The 21,399-nt window shown below is 55.8% G+C and overlaps 1 protein-coding gene across 13 annotated transcripts in view; it reads left to right on the top strand.

Annotated features, from left to right (window-relative positions):
• The first annotated feature begins 7,030 nt into the window (after window positions 1–7,030).
• The window catches only part of SRCIN1 (SRC kinase signaling inhibitor 1), an 81,791-nt gene continuing 67,422 nt past the window's right edge, over window positions 7,031–21,399 (top strand). For all 13 annotated transcript variants that reach the window (XR_011247129.1, XR_011247130.1, XM_069543278.1 and 10 more), the window contains exon 1: window positions 7,031–7,233. Coding sequence is in view for 11 of the 13 variants with exons in the window: in XM_069543278.1 (XP_069399379.1) it covers window positions 7,068–7,233 (166 nt within the window). In the remaining 2 variants the exon portion in view is untranslated. The remainder of the gene's footprint in view (window positions 7,234–21,399) is intronic.

Below are 21,399 nucleotides of genomic sequence, written 5' to 3'. Positions count from 1 at the left end.
TGTGTAAAATAAAGTAACTAGCAGGGTATCTCTTGCACCACAGCCTAAACATCTGTCAACAGGGCACCTTCATATGTGCTTGTGCAGAACAATCTCTAGTTTATGTTGTTGAGTGTGTATTGTCCGCTGCCATTTGGATAAAACAACACAAAAGAAATGCCTGTGAACATATAGGCAAGCCCTGAAAGACCAAAGAAGCTGGGAATGATGTTTGTTTCTGGGCCTGGAGCTGGGTGACTGGGAACAGAGGCAGTGACAGGGAAATTGACTTTTCCTTTTGCACCTTTTGAATTTTGCATCACATACAAATAGAATTTCCTATTAAACAACAAATCAAGGACTTCCATGGTGGTATACTGGATAAGAATCTGCCTGCCAATGCAGGGGACACAGGTTCCATCCCTGGTCTGGGAAGATTCCATGTGCCGCGGGGCAACTAAGCCTGTGCCTCGCAACTACTGAGCCTGTGTACCTAGAGCCTGTGCTCCCTAACAAGAGAAGCCACCGCAGTGAGAAGCCCGTGCACAGCAGTGAAGACCCAGGGCAACAAGAACCCATACAAAACAAAACAAGAAAACCAGTCAAATACATTTTCCCAGCCCTTAAAGTCTTGTATGTATTAATATTTGGCCCCAGTCATATACCAGTGGTTTTTACTGAGAAAGTCTGACCTCTAATAAGGAGAGTGAAGTCAGGGATGGATGGTGCAGGGAGTGGTATACGGGCCTGGGTCCTATCTTGGGAAGATGCCCAAAGCTCCCCCAGCATGGAAGGAGGGGCGCATGGAGGCACAGCCACAGGAGGACCCCAGAGAATCAGGGCAGCAGTTTGCCCTGAATCCACAAGCACAGAAGCTCTGGAGGGTGGAGAAGACAGGGGGACCAAGAGGACGAAAGCTCTGCCCCCAGAGAAGCAAACCAGATGGTCACAAATAAAGCTAAGTGAGTGTTAAGAAAACCCAGGGGACAGGGACTGTCAGCTAGAATGTGTTTGTGTCCGTGTGCCTGTGTGTGAGGAGGGCAGGGCTGGAATTGGGAAGGCTTTATTGAAGACGTGGAACTTGAGCTGGGCCTGGAAGTGGATGTCAGGTGTCCACAGGTGCAAAGGAAGGAAAGGACAACCCCAAGGTGGGGAACAGTACGGACAAGGGCATGGAGTGTAAAGGGAAGACACAGGACGTGCGTGTAAGTGAGTATTATTGCTGGAGGTAGCCAGAGATGAGGCTGCAAAGAATGGGGCTAGAGCAAAACATTTCCAGCTGTGAACTCAGGTTGTTTTTTATAAAACATCGCAAAAATGATCATGCCCTAGGTTGTGTGGCAACGTCAAGTCATGATAAAGTTTTCTCAAAGATGAGCCTTCATTTCTGTACTCATCTTGAGGACCACACTTTGAGAAGCGCTGCCCTAGGGGTCCTAGGATGGGCTGCAGAGGTCAGGGAGGCCCACAGATTTCTTGCAGCTGGTCATGTATATTCATTTGTTTAGGGAAGGGGGCAAAACTCTTGTCAGGACCTCAAAAGTTTCAAGATCTCCAAAGGACACAACCCTCTGCTCTAGGGAGTGGTCACTGAAGGTCTTTGAGCAGAACGATCTAGTGAGGCTTTAGAGCAGAAAATGTGCCTGATTCAGCCTGAGACCCCTTCCTTCCCTGCCCATACCCAGAGAGGCTAGCCCGGGCCAAGCTCAAGGGAAAAGGATTTGGGGGGGGAGCGAAAGATGCCAGAGAACAAGGGGCCCATTTAGGGCGTAATTAAAATAATCTGTGGGAAAGAAAACTGGAGGACTTTTTCAAGCTATGCTTGAGCAAGATGATCAGGGAGCGGTGGGCCAGCCTCGAGGGCAGATGGCACGATGTTAGCTGAAGATGGGAAGCTGAGCTCCTCAACACTTGATCAGGCATCTGCTGCCTGCCTGGGAAGCAGGAACCTGAAAGGGAGGCTCCCTTGGGATGGGAGCCAGGCAGAGCAGGAGGCTGTCAAGATGCAGTCTGGGTCCAAAAGAACTGCATCTTGGGGTCCTGTGAGCATCTTCCAAGTGTTCAGAGTGGATGCCTGGTGCCCCAAACCCTGGGGAGTGGCTGTAACTCACGTGGGCACGAGCTTCTGTTTCCAAAAAAAGTAGACTCTGAAATCTGCAGATGGGTCTACTTAATGAACTCCCTGAAAAATGCCTACTACATTTTTTTTTTTTGAGGTGAAATTCACATAACATGAAATTCACCATTATAAAATGAGCGACTCAGTGGCGTTTAGTGCATTCACCGTGTTGAGCAACCACCACCTCCACCTGGCTCCAAAACATTTTCCCAAAAGGAAACCCCATATCCATTAGGCAATTGCACCCCATTTCTTCCTTCTCCAGACAAATCTCTATGGATTTACCTATTCTGAATATTTCCTATAAATGGAATCATACAATACCTGACCTTTTGCATCTGGCTTCTTTCACTTAGCACAATGTTGAGGGTCATCCACATTGAATCGTGTATTAATACTTTATTCCTTTTTATGAAAGAATAGTACTCCATTCTATGGATACATCACAAATTGTTTATTCATCCATTGAAGGACATTTGGGCTGTTGGGTCATATAGTAATTATATGTTTATCTTTTTCAGGAATTGCCAAACAGTTTCCTATAGCTACTGAACCATTTTATATTCCCACCAGCAATAGATGAGTTTCATTATTAAATAGGTAATTCTGTGACCCTGGAAGGTGGAGAGGGTTTCCAGGTGCTACCATGGATAAAATAAGTGAGGATGGATCCTGTGCCCACCATAGGCTTATAAGGCTGGTTAGCAAGTCTGGGAAGGATGCTGGCTAGAGTTGGAAGGCTGTCTTTCCTTTCTTTCCCAAAGCAGGTAGATCAGGTGGTGAAGTCTAGAGCCTAAAAGCCAGCTGGGTATGGCCCTGCAGGAGTTGGGCTTGTGGTCCGCCTGGGCCCCAGTGGCTCACAATATGTCCTCTTAAGGAGAGATGCAGAGTGCCTTCTTTCTCCCTGCTCTAACCTGGTCTTCGCATCTTTCTTCTCTCTTTGCTTTCTGTGTCTAGACAGCTGAGTAGGAAGGAAGGAGATGGGATGCTACATGCATGTTCATGGACTCCATCCACAAGCCCTTCTGTCTACTTAGGCCCAAGGAGGTCATCCCAAAGTGAGATGGGGTGCTGGGAGCCCTCTCCCTCACCTTTATTCCCTCCTCCTCCCACGAGAGGGGACCCACTGGCTTCTGCAGCACCAGCATGGCGCATGCAGCTGGGGAGCAGGAGATCCAGCTCTGGCCATCTCCAGCCCTCAAAGGTCAAGGTTGGGGGAGGAAGGAGTCACCAGGGGCACTTATGGAGGCTGGGGTTGGCTTTGGTGTTGGTTTAAGGAAAGGAGGGGGAGGTACATTAATCTGTGTTACAGAGTTCTCCTGGACATTCCCTGTGCACCAGGCCCTGCGGTGGCTTGCCAGGTGAGCTCCACTAGCAGGCAAAGCCTGAAACTGGGCAAGCAAGAAGGTGGTCTCGACCCCACTGGTTCTCAAAGTGTGGTTCCCCCGCAGCAGCAGTAGCATCAGCAGTAGCCACACTAGAGAACTTTGTCAAAATGCAAATTCTCAGGCCCCTCCTCAGACTTACTGAGTCAGAACTTTGTCACAAGTCCTCCAGGTGATTCTTATTCTTGCTTTGATTTAAGAACTGCTGCCCTGCCCTGAGAGAGAGTCCTAGTTAACAGAGAGGGACTCAATGCTCCCAGTCTGATGGGAGAGACAGGACACTCACTGACCATCTGACAGGGAAGACAGAGTCTTGTGCTCAGAAAATTCTCAATCAGAAAAGGACATCTAGGTTTCTCACTGCAAATCCCTCTAGTGGGGTCCCTCCCTGCTGGAAGCACCACCATGAGTTTCTTTGGAGGGAGCTGGCTACAGTTAGGACCCCAGAGAAACCCCCTCTCTTCCACTTTTTCTCTCCATTCTTCAGAAAGCGGGTTTGATGTGCTAATGAGGACATCAATTATTGAGCTTCATTAGCATTCATTACAATAACAAGCAAGGGAGAGGGGACCGCAGGGAACAGAGGAGGGTCTTTTAAAACTTCCTGCTGTTTACTCCTTTCCTTGAGGTGGGAGGGGGGGTGGGAGAGCGAGGCACACTGGAAGAGAGGCTTGGGGTTCCTGGAGACTTGGCTGTGGTCAGAAGTCAGCAGCCTCCACCTCCTCGGCTCCCCAACCCAAACCAGAGGCAGCTCACTGCCCTGGTCATTCTTTCCTGGGAAGAGGGCTCTTCACAGCTCCCTCACTGCCTTTGGGTCACCCTGGTGGAGTCTGGATGATCCAAATGGGGCTTATGATGTGCCCTAGCCAGACAGTCACCCTCCTGGCAGGGGGCTTTCTCAGGGATCTGAGCTGGGGGCCTCCAAGGTGGCTGAATGAGCAGTTTGGGGTTTCCCACTATCATTTTTCACATCACCTTTTCCCTTGTGGCTTTCCCTAGAGGCCTGTGTGCCCCTCAGCCCACACCAGGCCCCTTCTCCCTCTTCCTGCCCAGATGTTTGTCCAGGTGCAACCCTGGCTCTGAACACCCTTGGGGAAGGAGAAGTGATGCTGAGAATTTTCACTTCTAGGGTGCTCCCTCTTAACTTTGCTCCCTTGGTCTGGGTGGAGTGAGAAGGGCCACGTAGGTGGTTAACGATCTGCTGCTGATCTGCTGATCTGCTGTTCCAACATCTCAAACAAGCCAACAGCCCCCTTTCAACCAAGAGGTAGTCAGAGATGCAGGGGAGGAAGGCCAGAGAGAAGTTACCTGTTGAGGAATGAGGGTGGGGGTGGGGTGGCACCTGAAGCATCTCAGGTGGAGGCAGCTGGCACATTTCTTGTGCCTGGGCACCACGCCAGCTTCCAGGAGCAATTCTGGTTTCTCAGCTGGAGAAATAATAGCTGTGTTTCTCTCGCTCTGATCAAAGGCGATGGCTTCCTCCAGACTTCTCCCTAGGAGAAGGAGCCTTGGCTTTTGAGATTGGATAGGAAGGGGAGCAGGCACCTATCTTCCCTGGGGGGTGGGGACGGAGAATTTGTTGCTGCTATTGTTCAGTTGCTAAGTCATGTCTGACTCTGTGACCCCTTGGACTGCAGCACACCAGGCTTCCCAGTCCTTCACCATCTCCCAGCAGTTTGCTCAAAGTCCTGTCCAGTGAGTCGGTGATATTAGAGGATTGGGTGGGGTCAATGAGGGTGGCTGGTGTCAGGCCATCTGCTCTCCGGCTCAACTCGGGCCTCAAGGGTCTGTATTTCCATTCACAGCTGTATTCCTTCTCACCTCTCAACAGGACCCATGGAGTCCTGGATTAAGTGGAGGAAATCCTGGATTGAGAGAAGGAGGGGTTCAAATGAGCTCACAGCTATGAAGATGATCAGAAATGTTTAGGATCTGTCTGTAACAAGTGAGCCACACAAAAAATGATACCTGAATCTGATTTAAGCCCCTCACTATGGAGTGGCTTTCATGTGGGAGGTCACCTTAGGGTAATGACTGATGGATGCATTGTCCTGCTAACACGCTTGAAATTATTCCCAATTTCTGGGGGCTAATTCACAGAGTCCCCCTCCCCAAGTCCCCAAGCCCGTGGCTTATTGCAATCTAGTGTAAAGGCCAGAAAATCCTCCATGTGACAGGACAAGCATCTTTCCAGTCTTCATCCAGGAGATAATGCCCAGTTCCTCAACTCTGACATAAATAACTAGTTTTAAGCTTCAGTCATGTTCCTACCCCCAGTTCTCTTCCTTTCCTTTAAGGTCATGAGAATGTGTCAGATGTTAGGCCTCACCTTCAGGCAGCCCACCGGCTAAGGAGATGGTGGTGGTGATATAAAAGGAGGCTGGGAGCTTTGGAGTCAGGCATGTCTGGATTTGAATTTCACCTTTGCTACTCTTAGATTAGGCAAGCGGTTATGCCTCTCTGATCCTCAACTCCTTTCTCTCTGAAATGGGGCTGAAAACAGCCACTTTTGCAGGGTTGTTGAGATGCTTAAATTAGAGAACATGAATAAAGCATATTAGGTGGCACAGGGAGAGGGGTGCTTCCCCTTTGACTCAACAGGTAAAGAATCCCCCTGCAATGCAGGAGCCACAGAAGACATAGGTTTGATCCTTGGGTCAGGAAGATGTCCTGGAGGAGAGCATGGCAACCCACTCCAGTATTCTTGCCTGGAGTATCCCATGGACAGAGGAACCTGGCAGGCCACAGTCCACGGAGTTGCAAAGAGTTGGACAAGACTGAATTGACTTAGCATGCACGCATATTAGGTGGGCACAATATGGAGGAGAGACCTTGTCTCATGGTGGGGGGGGGTGGGTGGGTAACCTGAGGGGGAAGGGAGGGGCAGCATCCTGTGTGGTTGAGTTGGGGGCCTGGATGGAGGAGAAGGAGCAGCAGCATCAGTCCCTAGCCTCTGGGCTCTGAGAGGCTTGGGAGGTGGTGTCCATGCAGCTGAAGGGAAGCCATCCCTCCCCTTGCCGACCCTGCCTCTACACAGGGCCTGCTGCCTCCCATGCCCATCCTGGGCAGGCAGCCAACCCGAGAGCTGGATGAGTGCCCACAGCATGCTCAAAGGCAAAAAGATGGGCACCGTCCAGTTGGCAGAGGGAGAGGCAGCTGGCCCAAGAGGGGAGAAGTCAGGGAGCCGACTGCTGGGGTCGTGTGCCCCGATGGTGTGTCCAGGACGCGCTTGGCTGCCCTCCTGAGCTGTCTGTCTGGAGCCCCTCCTCTTCCTACCCTGGCCCGGCCACCTAAGTTACTGTAGCTGGAGAGAAATTTCTAAGGGGCATCAGAGTTGCCCTGAGCCAGGCAGTGTGCTTGGCTCAGGGCAGGCCTGGGGGCGGGAAGGAAAGTGGAAGAGAGAGTCTGGATTAAGGCTGCAACTGGGTAGACCAGGAAGTGGGGAAACCGGTTTGTCATTCGGGCCACTTGGGGTGGGGTCTCCTCTTCTGTCTCTCGGCCGGCCTGCCTGCCACTCTGCCTGGTGGCCTGCAGCGAAGAGAGGCACTGTGCCCCTTCCTTGCTCATCTAAGCTGGCTTTGGGAATGCCAGGAGGAAGCAAAAGGGGCAGGGGTCTTGGCCCACTTTCCCCTCCCCAAGAGAAGTTTGGAAGAGAGGGGACAGGACAGAGAATCAGAGAGAGAGAGGTAGCAAGCAACCAGGACGGGAGGAGGGGACAGAGTCACCTGGAGAAGTCTGTGGAACCAACAGGTAGGCTATGGTGGGACAGGGAGGGGGTGGGAGTACGGCAGGGGTGGGGTAGAGCTAGCGCTTTGCAGGTTTCCTGGAGGTGACTACGACGTCGCCAAGGGAGGTGTGAGAGGGGCAGGAGCTGGAGCGCCCTCTTTTGGGGTCCTACTTGGCAGATGGGCAGAGACTCCCCTCACTCACAGCGCTGGCCCCTGCAGTTTCAGCAGACGCCTGTAGGAGGGGCCGCAACCCGAGCTGGGGGGAGGGGGGAGGAGACAGCCCAGCAGGGGGCGCCGGGGGACTGGGTCCCCTTGGCCGAGCCAGGTCTAAGGAGGGGACAAGGGGAGCGTCCCGGCAAAGGAAGATCCAGACTCTCTCTGCATAGGGAGCTGTGGCTTTCGGAGGTCACCTTGGCTGAAGAGTAACCCCTGGTCCCTCCCTGCCCCGTACCTCCCCCAATGTTTCTTCATCCCACGGCGCGCCAGGGCTTGGAGAACAAGTTCCCACACCCTCGAGATGCACCCCCCTCCTTCGAGGCCGGCTCCCGGCTTTAGGCAATTGTCTCTATCATGGCTTGAGGACTGCTCAGGGTATGAGAAGCAGGTGCAGCGGGGGGGAAGGCCTGAGCGCGCCCCGCATCAGCGGCCAGGCCGCCAGCCGCGGGATCCAGCCGCACAACTAGAGGGCTGGAGGCGCCGGCCCCCTCCCCTCCCAGCTCCCTGCCACCCCAGAGGCCCTTTGTACGTTCCAGCCACACGCGCGTGCTCGCGCCGCGCGCGCTCCCGCCCGCCCGCAGTGACACACCCGCACCAGCCCCCGCGCGCGCGCACACACACACACATACACACTCGCTCTCGCACACTCGGTGACACGCCCGCGCGCGCGCGCGCGTACCCACACGCCCGGCCGCCGGCGCCCTCCCAGCTGGTCCACCCCGGCGGGGCCCGCGCCCCCGGCCCGCCCGCCTGGCACCGCGCCCCGGGGCTGGGGCCCAGCGAGGAGCCCGCGAGGCGGCGAGAGGGCAAGAGCCAGGCAGGCCGGCCCGGGGCCCCCGCCCCCCGCGCCCCCGCCCGATGGGGAACGCTCCGTCCCAAGGCATGTCCCTGTCTCTCTCCTTCCTAATGTGCCTCCATGCTTAAGTGGAAGGTATTTCTGTTTTCTTTGTGTGTTTTCCCCTCGGCCGGGGGCGGGGGCGGCGACCGGGCCGGGGAGGCGGCGGCCGGCGGGGCAAGGGGTGCTCGGGTCGCAGGTGTGTTGAGGGGCAGGGGACCGCGGCGTGCCGGGCTCCGGAGAAGGACCGGGCGAGAAGAGTGCTGGGTCCAGAGAAGGGGTCCGGCATTGGCGAGGCTGAAGACCGGGTGGGGAGGGCCTCGTGAGGCCCGGGGAAGGGAGCCCCGGAGAGGTGGGGGGTTCAATTTTAAAGAGGTTTGCGCGGGGCAGGGAAGGAAGGAGAGAAGAGAAAGGGGGATGGATGGTGAAGGGAGTGGGGGAGGGAGTGGTCCATCCGAGGTGGATGAAGAGGAGGATGCCGAGAGGCGAAGGGGATGGAGAGGTGGTGGGAGCATCAAGGGCCTCTCTTTCCCCCCAGGTCCTAGAATGGGGTGCACGCCCTTGGATGGTGGTGGTAGGCGCTTTGCGCCAGCCCCCCAGGGAAGGAAGGGGATGAATGTATTCTGGGATTGGCTGTGTTGCCAGGATACCAGCCTGTGTTCCCGCCCCCTTCCCCTTTCCTTCCCCCCAACACCTCCCCACCCTCCCGTCACCTCGAGGCCCTAGCCCTGGAGACCTGGGAGCCTGGGTAGCAAGGTAGCAGTTGCAGAAACTGGGGACCCGCTCCCATCTCGACTGGCGGGCAGGGAGGGGCCCCGAGAGGGAAGGGCTGGGGGAGGGGCCATGTGATCTTAAGTCGAGGTGAAGAGGCCAGAGGGTGGGAGAGGGCGCCCCCAGCTGGGGAGAGCGTCTAGGGTGAATGAGGAGGTTGGGACTGAGGGAAGCTGAGCGGCAGAGGGCGGGGCTGGGGAGGGGCCGCGCTAAGCTCCCCCCTCCCCTCCCACGCACCCCCTTGCTACGTCAGAAGCTCCTGGGCCAGCTCCGAGTCCTGTCGGTGGGGGCAGCAGGATGCTGGTGGAAGCAGAGGGGGCCGGCCGGGTGCCTCCGCAGCTCGGCTGGCAGGGCCCGGCGGGGCGTGTGCGGCTGCTGGTGCAAGCCCCCCCGCCCCACCCCTCCCCATGCAGCCCTGGCAGTGCCTCCGGCGCTTTGCCCTGGCCTGGTGGGAGAGGACAGCGGAGGGCAGAGCCCGATCTCCCAGGGAGGAGGCCGGACCGAGGGACCCCGGGGGCCGAGGGGAGCCAGGTGAGCAAGAACAGGGAATGTGCGAGGACATCCCGGACTGGCAGTCCCTTTTCTCCAACACTAGGGAACCAGCAGGTCTTGTAGCCCCCAACTTGAAGGGAAGTAGGTTCCTGGCTGGAGCCTTACAGAAGATGTTCGAACTCCTGTTGTTTTGGGAAGGGAAAAACAGATGAGGGCTGGGAGAGGGGATAGGTAATCAGACTTCCAGGCTTGTGAGTCTGAATATTCATTGGTGCTGAGTTTGAGCACTTTGGGGCGGGGATAGGATGCCTTCTTTCCAACTCTGAATATCTTGGTCTGGGTGACCTTGAGCCAACTGCTTTGCTGTCTAACTCCGTGCCTCAGTTTCTCATATTCCCTTCCCTATCCCTCTTGCTGTCTTAAAGAACTGATGAGGCATTTGATGGAGACTGTCACTGTGAAAATGTGGGGCTCCGTCGTCACTGGTGGCAGCTGTGGTGGTGGTGGTTTCTGGCATGGCTGTGCATGTGTACGAATGTGGGGGGCAGTTGTGGTTTATGTGTGAGGTCTTCTGCTGGCTGGGGCCACTGTGGGCAAGTGTCAGGGTCCTGCATTCATACAGGAAGGAAGGCTCTGGGCAAGCTGGGAGTTGTTGAGGCAGAGACTTAACTGGTGGCCTAGTGTAGAAGCAAGAGATAAGGCATAAGGGGAGGGTGTTCTGAGAATAAGATTCCCCCTCCACCCAGACTGCCTGGCACCCAGGCACCGTTGGCAGCGAGTGCAAAGGCTTTGCCCTGGCTTCCTGCCACCGTGCCTTGGGGACAAGAGGGTCTTTGTCCAGTGCCGCCCCCCACCCCAGCCCTGCTCCTTCCGCCCTTACCACGATGGCCAGGTCTCTGTGATGACCCTCAGGGCTGGGATGGAGCTGCAAGTGTGCTCTGGAGATCTGGAAGAAGCAGCTGTGGTCTTCAGGCAGTGCTGAATGGAGACCAGGAGCCCTCCTAGGGGAAAGTCCCTGGGAATTGGGAGGCTTGTCCCCGCTCCATTCTTTCTGCTTGCCTCCTTTTCTCCTTGCCTAATGAGGAGGGGATGGTGTCTGGGGTCTTCATGGCCTGATTCCTGCTGGGAATCCAGGGTTCCAGGTCTCTTAAATATATACAGGGTACAGAGTTGGGTGCTGTGATGCAAAGCCTCAGGTGATCTCTCTTTTTCTCTCTCTGGCCAGGGACCCACCCTGGAAAAAAGGTTTAATTAGAACCATTGATTCCTTCTTTGGCTATGGGCATCAATCTCACCGGTGTGGTCAGAGCTGGGGCTAATGGTGGCACGGCTGCCCAGTTCGAACAGGGAGGGGGCTGGGCTCTTGGAGGTATCACATCTGTTTTAGTCCCGTCTCTACTCCAGGTTAGGTCTTGGGGAAGGAAAGGAGACGGGGTTTTGACCTGAGGGAGCTGTGTTTAGTCCAAGAATCATCCCGAGTAGTGGGGCCAGGCTCTAGAAGGGAGGGGCTGCTCTGTTGGAAGGGAGACAGTAGGCCCTTGAGGGGGCAGACAGAGAGTTCAGGGATGGATCTGGAGCTTGCCATGAAAGCTTTGCTTTCGAGGAATCCCAAGCACTTATCTCCTCCAACCCCTGGCAAGGCGATCCGATTTCTTCCTTCGTCTGTGTCTTCGAGGTCCAGAGAGGGACAGAGACTGCCTCCGAGGCCCAGTGGGCCGGCATCTGGCCTCTGAGCCTGGCAGTCTGACCGAACAGCCCCTGACTAGGCACAGGGAGCTGAGGGTGAGGCTCCTGGCAGCCTCCCACTGGCCTCTGGGTTTGGTGGGAGGTGGGGGACAGGTTGTGCCCCCCTAGGCCCTGGCTGCCTGTCGTGGGTGGGCTGGTGCAGGTGCAGGCTTCAATGAGCCACTCAGATGCTCTTTGAAGAGTCCCTTGTTGGCTTCCTAGGGCCCATTCGAGCAAAGATAATAAAAATCTGGCCGTCAGCGGGTTTGAGGGCTGCATTTGCTTCCCCTTCTTTCATTCCCAGCTCTGAAAAGCGGAGATGAAGGCTTTGGATTTGGCTGGGAAGCTGCGCTTGCCTGCCCCGAGGGAGGGAGGGGAGGAGAGCGGAGGGAGGCAGAGAAGGGAGGACCGATTTCCTGGCAGCCGGGGGATTTGCTGGGGAGATGGGCAGAGGGGCAGGGACATGGTCCCGGACTCCCTCGGGCCTCGATGGGGCTCCCATGACCCTCAGCCGGGCTCCAGCCTTGCCCATCAGGTCTGGAGACTGGGGGCCCCCTCAGCTCCACCGTTCCTACATTCAGGAACAGCTCTGCTTCTCAGACTCTCCGCTTTCTTCCCCCGTCCCCTCCGCCCCTCCATCTCTCCCGCTCTGCCCTTCCTGCGCTCTCTCCTCTTTGTCTCCCTCACTCGACTCCCGAGTCTCCCCTTTTCTCCCCATCTGCCCCCTCCGATCTGTCTGTCTTCTTTCCATAGCATCTGTCCTGCTTTCTAGGACCGACTGGAAGGCTGAGAAGCCAAGTTGGTGGGGAGGGGTGGGGAAGGGGAGCTGCAGCCACAGAAGGGATGGGCTTGAATGGACTATTATGGTCTGTCAGGTGTCATAGTTACCAGAGGCCAGGCGGAAGGGGGCTGCAGAGCACTTAGAGATGTGTGTGTGGTGAGGGCGCTGTCCCCCTCCCCGCACACAGCGGGCACCTTGCCCTGACATTGGGCTTTAGACACTCAACTTCTCCTGCCACCTACTGCTGTCTGGCTGACGGGAAACCAGAGCCTCGGCCTCTGGCCCTGTCACCCCTCTGGTCACCCACTGCCCCAGGCATCATTGCCGCCCTGGCCCACGGTTCCCCCACACCCACTACCCAGGCTCAGATGGGGAAGGGAGGTGGCCAAGGGAACCCTGTACAGACCCTGAGACCCCTGCACCATCCTGTAAGCCCCCCATGTGGAAAACAAGACTGTCATGGAAAGAGCACCGGGCTGAGTAAAGAGACCTTCTTAGGATCCTTCATTCGTTAGCGCCCAAATGTCCGCGTGACCTTGAGCAAGTCCCTTCCTGGCAAGGGCCTCTCCTCACCTGTGAAAAAAGGGGGCGGGCTGGCTCCTCTCCAAGGTCTCTTCTGTCATTCCACCGATGTTGTGTCTCTCTTCTGGGTGATTTGCATATGCTTTGCATACATTAATGGTGCCTGCTTGAAAGGGGAGGGTGCCGCCCACAGGGACCAGAGCCCAACCCACCACTCAGACTCCCCTTGCCCATTGGCCCAGGCTGTCACTGCGGGAATCTCCCAGAGGGATGGAAGCTGGGGTCTGAGAATTCCCTAGGGAGGTGGCTCCTGTGTTCCAGCCCTGCTAGAGGCAGAATAAGGGGGTAGCCCTAGTGGAGGGGACCCCTGCCCTTGTCAGTCCTGCTCCGAGAAGTCCAACAGGAAAGCCAAGTGGTGTGAATTCACTGCAGTTGCTTGTGGCTACCACTAGTTGTATGAAACCCCAGTGAGACGGGCAGAGGGGCTTGGAGGTCTCCGTCCTCTGTTCTCAGGGCCTAAGTACCCTCTACATGCCAGGAGCTTAGCTAGGTGTAACAGTACCTCTTTCTGGCTTCAGCTGCCTCCCGCAGCCCAGGACAGGTCTTGCCATCTTATGCCCCTACTCACTTCTGCTCAGGCACCTGGGCTCTAGGTATATGTGGGTAGGAACTTGGACCTGAGAGATGGTCACCGAGACCAGGATCATTGCATGTCGGGCGCTGCCCAGTCAGCACACTGCCTGACCTCACGGGCCTCCTCCCCTGCCACGTGCTAAGTGCTGTGTTTGGTACAGGCCAGTGTCCTGCTTCTCAACCCTCAACCTGCCTCAGTTTCTTTCACCCATCCCCTCATAATGCCCATCACACGGGGCAATACTGGAGTAAAGGTTGGCAGCCTGGGCAAGATAAGGTGGGCCACTGAGTAAGATGGGATTTCTGAAGACAGGAGCAAAAATCACCTCTCCACCGCCATGGAGGACAGACCAGAGGAAATGCAGCAAGAGCAATCCAGGTTAGATTTAGTCTCAGGGAGGAACTGGCCCAGCAGGCAAATTAGTTTCTGACTACAGAATTGTTGTGAAGCTTAAGTGAAACAACGGATGAAAATGTCCAGCACAGTCCCTGTCATGTAAGAAACAACAAATGGTATGGGGAGGGGATGGCCGTCTCTGAACGCAGTGGAGACCCTCCCCTAACGCAAGATGCAGGAGTTTGCAGGGAATGAGAAGCTGGAAGGACAATTCCAAGAAGAGCTGTTTCTCCCACATTCAAGCTGCCACCGCAGCCCTCCTGCCCCTCACACAGCGCACTGGGCTCAGGGCCCAGCCACCCTGGGACACTCTGCCCTCATCCTCTCTGCTGTAGGTGGGCAGACAGAGGGTTTGGAGGCTGGGAATCCTGTTCTTCTTCCCCTCCCCCTGTCTTTGCTCAGGACAGCTTGAGAAGAAACAGGCCCACGCTGCAGCAGGAGGAATCGAGGTTAGATGGGAAGGAAATCTCCTGGTGCATGAAGGGTGGGTGCTCTAAGGTACTGTGTGTGCATCTTTCCCTCAATGATAGGAATATATGAACGCAAGTAGGCTAGTGTTGTACCCAGGTGCAGGGGACTGGTTAATATGACCTCTGAGGTGACCTTTGGGCTTTTGACAGGAGCTTGGTAGGTCCAGTTCAATCTCGTGTGGCCGTGGCGGCTGGCAGACTGCAGGGGGCCATGATGGAGGGGGGCTCAGAGCTGCTGGGGAGGAGAAGGGACAGGGAAATCCGGCTTTGACCCCCCAGGGCAGAGAGGTCAAGTGCACGGTGAAGAACACGCATTGCATGGTGCCAGGTTGCCTGCCTCCCTACTGCTGTGTGACATCGGGCAAGTTAGTTGCCTGCTCTGGTCTTCAGTGTCCCTGGTGTGAGAAAGAGGATGGAACTAGAAAATCCAAGGTCCCTTCAAGCTGTCACAGGTTCTACCCATCTCCTCTCTCCTGAGATAATACAGGCCTTGCCATACGGAGAGTGGGAATAATACTTCCCAGCTCCAGAAAAACCAGGAAAAATGGAGATTTGGCCCAAGAGAATACTGGTGCTTTTGTGTGCCTGCACATGTCTTACAAACAATCCTTCCTGCTCCAAAGGCACACCTTGTCTAAATCTGTCCATTGGGCCCAGAGGATGGGTAAGGGAGAGGCTATAGCATTCAGCTACGTCCATTTTCCTCCCACCCCAGAAAGGCTTTGCTGCACTCCATTCCAACCAGAGACTATAATCCAGTCCATATTTTCTTCTGCGGAGGCACTTCCAGCTGGTGGCTCATCTCCCCCACAACCTTTTCCTGGTTCCTGGTAGCCTCAGCCACCTGGCCCAGTTGCTTGCATATCCCGGAGTGGAGTGGCATTAAGACTGGGAAGGAGCTGGGTTTTTCACGTGCCTGCCTGCCACACCTTGGCAAACATCATTATCCCAGCACCCTGGCCTCTTTTCCACCCTAGTCACAGAGCGTGCTGGAGACCTCAGACCCAGGGGCCCACATCGGGGGCGGGGGGCCCAGAGCCAGAGACCCCCATGTAGCAGCCCTAGCTGGAGATGTTTGTGCAAAGCCTAGGAGGCAGAGAAGGTGTTTGTCCTGCCTTCTTCCACCCCAGGGCAACTGATAATTGCAGGCACAGCAGGCATCTGTGGCATCACCCCAGGCCCAGCATCTGCCTCATTGGGGAAGAATTAACAATCCCAGTTCACTGGGAAGGCATGCCACGGCTCACTGAAGCCCTTGCAGATACATCCGGGCCTCTCTGCCTCCTCTCCTGGGCTGTCCCCATGCCAGTCCAGCCCCTCCCCATGGTCAGGCTGGCCTGAATGAGTCCCCATTCTTGCCTCAGCCTCCTTCTAAGTTGAAAACTGGAACTCTGAGGAAAAGCCAGGGCTACTAGGACTGACAGTGATTCTCGCTTTGCTGCCCCTGACTTTATAGACACTCCCTAGTCTGGGTGCTCAGGAGGATTTCTGGATGTTAAAATGAGAAGAGACCTTTGAGGGGCTTCCTGGAGCTTCTTCCATCATGGCGACTGGAAAGTAGGAAAGGGCTCCTGGGAAGTAGGAAAGGGCTCCTGGAAAGTAGGAAAGGGCTCCTGGAAAGCCAGAAGTCATTTAATGATGAAGCTTGGGAGATCCTGAACCCACTTCTGAACCCAACAGCTCATCCTCTTCCCCTGATCCCTGGTCCATCTGCAGCCGAAGGTTAGAGTTATCTGCCTCCCATTCCTAGGATGAGGCAGAAAGGCACAGAAGCAAAGCCTTCTCTTCTCCTACCATCCATGAAAGATAGTTTATGTTGGAGCATGGGATGGAAGGAAGTTAGACTAGGCAGGACTTCCCAGATGGCACTGAATGGGAGACAGACAAATCCTGGGGGAGGATGGATGGGAAGCAGTTCAGATCTACAGTCAAGAGCTCAGGCTCTGGATTCGGACAGATCTGGGCTGGCATTCCAGCCCTGACACTCACTGTGTGTCTTGGGGCAAGTCACCTCACCTCTCTGAAGTTCACTTTCCTCGTCTGTAAATTGGGGCTGATCACGGTGGTTTCCTCACAGGGTGGACCAGGATTAAATGAGGTAATTTAGGCGGAGTTCCTGGCACATTGTGAACTTTCAGTAAATAGTAATCTTTGTTCTTATCCTCCTCCTACTGTCCAACTGAGAGTGAAAAATGGGTGGCTGTTCCCCCAGGAACATGTAGGGGCATATATGAGAAAGTCTCTTTAGTCTTCCTTAAAACCCAGATTCTCACCTCAGCCTGTTTGGGGCTGGGCCCCTGGAGCTGCCACTTAAGGCTAGCGGTAAGGAGGGAGCTAGGGCTCTTGAGCCTTCGTGCCCCAGCTGGTGCCCCTCTGTGCCCCACCCCTAACCCCACTGCCTGTCCAGGAAACCCTCTGGGGTTAGATATGTTAGTGAACATTTTTGATTTCTTCACCCATCCAAGGTCCCAACATCTGGGTACAACAGTTGCTTCTCCCCAGGGTGCCTGCATCTTGGGTAATCAGTGGGAAAATTGGAACCATGAGATTGGCAGGGGGCTCTGAGGATGCTTGCAGCCAGACGTGATGTGGGCGTGGATGGGTCTGAACCAGCCCACTGAGAGCTGGGCCCAAGAGGAAGCCCAGGCCACAGTGTCTCCAGGCAGGCAGGTCGTAGTGCTGCGCACCCCCAGATGCAAGGCAGAAGATGGGCAGCACGGCCCGGGGGGCGGGGGGGAGGCAGTGCAGTTAGAAGGACTTCCAGCGAGTGAGAGGGAGGCAGCGGGATGCACAGCTGAGAGGGACCCTGCTCTGGCAGGCTGAGGATTGGGCGAGCGTGGAAGCAGGGGCTGGGCACAGGGCTTTGGGCGGTATGGGCAGGGGTGCCATTTTCCGGCACGGTCCCCATCACAGCGAGCATGCGCGCGCTTGTCGGGTGTGAAGAACCTCTGCTTCCTCTGTTACAGACAGAGGAGGGGGCCTTCCTCAAGGTTAGTTGGTGAGTGGAGCCGATGGGGGTCTCTTGGGCTGGGAGGGGGTTTCAGCAGAGCAATGAAGGGAGGCCCTCAGACTCTGAACCCACCAACCTTCCTGAATGGGGTGGCCTTGGCTGGGGGAGGCAGATGGGCCCTCCAAGGTGCTCTCATCTGGGGTCTTGTGTGGGCCCCCAGTAAAGAGGCTGTGCCCATTTCTGGGAGGAGAACCAGGCCTGGCTTGTTGGCTGTCTGTCCTGGGGACCCCACTCTGAGGAACCCCATGTTTTTTGTGTTGTCCTGCTGTCTGTCTCCTGTCTGTCTCCCACCAATGTTTCTGTCCCTTCAGCCCCAGCTCTTGACCCAGCACCCCATCTCTGTCCTGCCTGCCCCCCAGCCCTCAGGGACCCCCAAAGGGGCAGCTCTGAAGGCTCTGCCTTGCTCTGTCCCTGTCCCCTCCTGCCCCACGGCCAAGGCCCCTGTCCGGCCGGCCCATCCCGATGTGGGAGCCCCGCCCCCGCCCCCGCCCCCGCCCCCGCCCCATCCTTTCTCCAACTCCTGTCCTCCGGCTCTGGGCCTTCGTTCACACTTTCCTCCTTTCCTGTCCCTCGCCCAGGGCTCCAGCGTGCAGCGGGAGGGAAGGCTCCAGGACTCTGCTCCCTCTGTTTAAAGTCTCCAGGTTGGTAAGCCAGGAGGGGGGCCTCTCCCTACCATCCTGCCTCCCACTGCTCCCCAGCGAAATGGGGGAGGGGGCTATCCCTGGTGGGCCCAGGCCTTTGCTTGGGGAGAGGGCAGCAGAGACTTGGCTCTGGGGAGGGCACCTTGCCTGGCAGAGAATGTGTCTGTGTGTGCACGTGTGTGCATGTGAGTTAGTATGTGCGAGCAAATACGTGTGCACGTGTATGTGTGTGCTCGCTGCAAAGCTCCGTGCAGTGGGGGCTGGGCAGGGGGGAGGAGGAGGGAACCCTCTGTCGAGGGAACTGGAGCCCTGGGGAGAGGGGTCAGGAGCAAGGGGCCTTTCTTATGGGGGACAACCCGTGTTCCAGCATCAGCCAGCAGAGGGGGATGGGAGAAGATGGGACCATGTCGACCTCAGTACAGCTTTGTTGCGTTTATAGGTACTTGTAAATCTGTGATCTCATTTCATTTATTTAATCGTTTATTCGTTTATCCATCCATTTCTTCATTCAATATGGACTTATCGAACACCTTCTCTGTGCCAGGCACTGGGCTAGGCTCAGAGGCCAACAGTGACGAAGACAGTGAAAGTTCTTCTGTTGCTCAAGTGGTGTGGGGATAGAGATTAAGGGGTTGGCAGAGTACACTGGCTTTGGGGCCTGAGGCTGTGGCCTGGCCCCCGACTCTAAAGGGCAGTGACCGGCTGTCCACTGATGCCCATCCGCCCCTGCTCCCCCTGCTGGCGGCTGCTCCTCACTGCATGTCTCCGTTGAGCATCCCAATGGCACTCCTCTCCTAGTGTGTTCCCGCCAAGCAGGCAGTGACTGGACGTCCCAATCCATGCAACCTGGGGACTGTGAGCAGCACGGCTGGACCAGAGCAGAGGCCACTTCAGAGGGCCTCTGGGAGCCCACCTCCCACTTCCGTGCCCGGGACCAGCAGCCTAGAGCACTGGACTTGAGAGTCAGCCTGATCTGGGTTCAAATGCTCACTTAAGCCATGTTTGAGCTGCTGGCCTTGGACAAGCCACTTTCCCTCTCTGAGCCTCAATGTCTTTGCCTATAAAATGGCAGGCTTGTTGAGAAGAGTATAGGAAAAGCAGCAGCCAGACCAGAGCCTGGCCCATAGCAGGGGCTGCCCCATTGTGGTTCCCTTTCTGCACCTCCCCCAGCCCCTCCCTAGGGTGGGGCAGCTCCAGCCGGGTAGTGTCTGAGTGCTGCGCCAGTCTCACCTTGAAGAGGGGTTGCAGAGTCCCTGTCTTGGCTGTTTGCAGGCTCCGTGTCCCCCAGCCCTTGTCCACTCTCTGAGGGATGCTTCGGCCCCGGGCGGGCAGATGGGGCAGGCAGCCCTCCTTGCCACTGTGGCTGCTGCCGCCTTGATGGCTTTTTAATAACTTTGCTCGGAGACAATCTGCAGAGCGCTCGTTTGTCTGCCTCTTAATTAAAATTACCGTTTTCCTAAAAGAGCAACGATGCTGCTCCCCTCCCTCCCCTATCAGTGGCTGCTGCCAGGAGAAGGCAGAAGTGACTTGAAATTGCTGCCTTTCCCCTCGGCCCGTGTCCTGGTCACACAAGCCACCCCCCACCCCCGCCGCCCCACTTCTCCACACAAACAGATGGGCCAAGGCTGAGGGTCAGGAACTAGGAAAAGAGGAAAGACTGAATGTCTTCCTCTTTCACTTACCCTCTTCCAGAATACTCCCAGAGACAGCGAGCTCAGTCCCTCCCAAGACTTACTTTCTACATCTGTAAAGACCCAGGGCAACCCCTATCTGGCTTTACCACCAGGAGTGGAATAACATGTGGGGAGGGGGTTGAAAATGTGCTCTGAAGGGTTATTAGATTGTTTGTGGTGGGGCAGGCATCATCCAGGTCCAGAGGCCTCCCTGGAAGTGGGCCCTGTGGGGTCAGCTCCTCTCTGCCGACTCTGGTTAGAAGATACCTCCACGCTCCCTCTGTGGCTCAGCGAGAGCAAGGGAGTGCCGGGCTGGAGAGGTATGGGGGGTTCATTTAGTCATTACTGAGTTTGGGGGGGAAAGTATTCCTGGTGATAATAAAAATACAAATGACCAATATTTACTGAATTTTGCTCAAAACTGCATGAGCCATATGCTGGATCAAGCCCTGTACCTCTGTCCCTTCATTTCATCCTCATAGCTGTCATGTGAGCTCCATGCTGTAGTCTCTGTTTTACAAAGGCGGTGACAGACGAGAGAGGTTAAGTAACATGCCCAGGGTCACCGTGGTAACTTCAGCCCCGCTCCCCCTCCTGCCGTTGTGCCTTCCACCTGAAGTCTAGCCTCTGTTCCTCATGCTGCATGTACAGGGCTCTGCCTTTGCCTCACTCTCTGCACCCCTGCAAGCACGGTTCCCTGTGATTCAAGCCACTGGGAATCCACTTCCCTCCCACTACTGCATTCCTGGGTCCACCCCTGGGGGAGTCTCGGGGGGGGTTTCCTGACCCTGAAGTCAGGGGTCAGAAGTGGATTGGAGGTTAGAGAATTCTCATGTGCATACCTCCTTTTGATTCTAGCCAGAGTCCTTTTCCACTCTAGTGAGGGTGGGCTGCATGGGGCTAGGGAAGAGACACAGTGACGAGGCTGGGGCAGCAGATGCTGCTCGTGGGGCGAGGGTACGTGGTCGTATGTCATAGCTCCACCGGCAGGACCCACCTGGGAAACGAGCGGAGGCGCTGCAGCCAGGCGGAAATCCAGCACCAGGAAAGACCCCTTGAGATGCCTCTGTCTCCATCAGCTCCGAGTGGGCTTCGCCTTTCCCTCTGGGACCCTCTGCCCCTGCGCTTCCTCTTCCAGGAAGGCCCTGCCTTTGTCACCTCCCACTTCTGCTCCTCCCTGAAGTGTCCCTCCCTGACCACCTCTAGGCTTGCTCCTCTGAGCACTGCAAGATGTTTGGTGCCTTAAATGTAATGAGCTTTCTGTTTCTGGAGGTATCCAAGTCCCGGCTGGGTGGCGTTCTGGAATAGGGAGGACTTGCAGTTTGGTGTCGCCCCTCTGAGTTCACATTCACTCCTGGGGCAGCAAATCCAGTTCTTTCAGGGGCCGGAAATGAGTGAAGCAGTGGATAAGGACCGTAGAGAAGCGTGCTTATGTTCCTTAAAGGCATTAAAAATCAAAGAAACAAAATAAAACACTACCAGCCAAACAAAATGCCTACACCCCAGTGTGGCCAGGACCCATGCCTAGACCCAGTGTGGTCTTTGCTAAACTGCGGTTCACTTACCTTGGCATCTTCATATTGCCCAGCACACGGTAGGTGTGTTTATTAATTTATTATTATGCATTGTTTATTAATGAATACATGATCATCTGTGTGCCAGCCACTGGGCTAGATACTCTATATATTTATTTCTTCCCCTCTGCTCAAGGTGGGCACTATTTTCCCCATTAGAGAAGCTGATCTCCAGTGAAGTAAAACAAGTTGTTCAGTGTCACACTTATGGGAAGGGGCATTTTTTGATTTGAACCTCGGCGTGCTGTGTGTCCTTCCTCGACACACCTGTGTGTGACCCAGAGCACGTGCATTCCATACCTGGCCTGGCTAACAGGGAGCTCTGGAGTGGCCACTGGCCACCTGGTTGACATGCGCTGCACACCTGTGGGGAGGTAGGGTTGAAGGAAGTGAGGGCTGCGGAGGCGAGGAGGGAGCAGATGCCCCTCAGCCCAGTAAACCCTTCCTC

This window comes from Ovis canadensis, chromosome 11 (assembly GCF_042477335.2).
Source record: "Ovis canadensis isolate MfBH-ARS-UI-01 breed Bighorn chromosome 11, ARS-UI_OviCan_v2, whole genome shotgun sequence".
Taxonomy (NCBI): domain Eukaryota; kingdom Metazoa; phylum Chordata; class Mammalia; order Artiodactyla; family Bovidae; genus Ovis; species Ovis canadensis.
The sequence above is the reverse complement of the archived record's forward strand: the minus strand, read 5'-3'. Positions and strand labels throughout refer to the sequence as shown.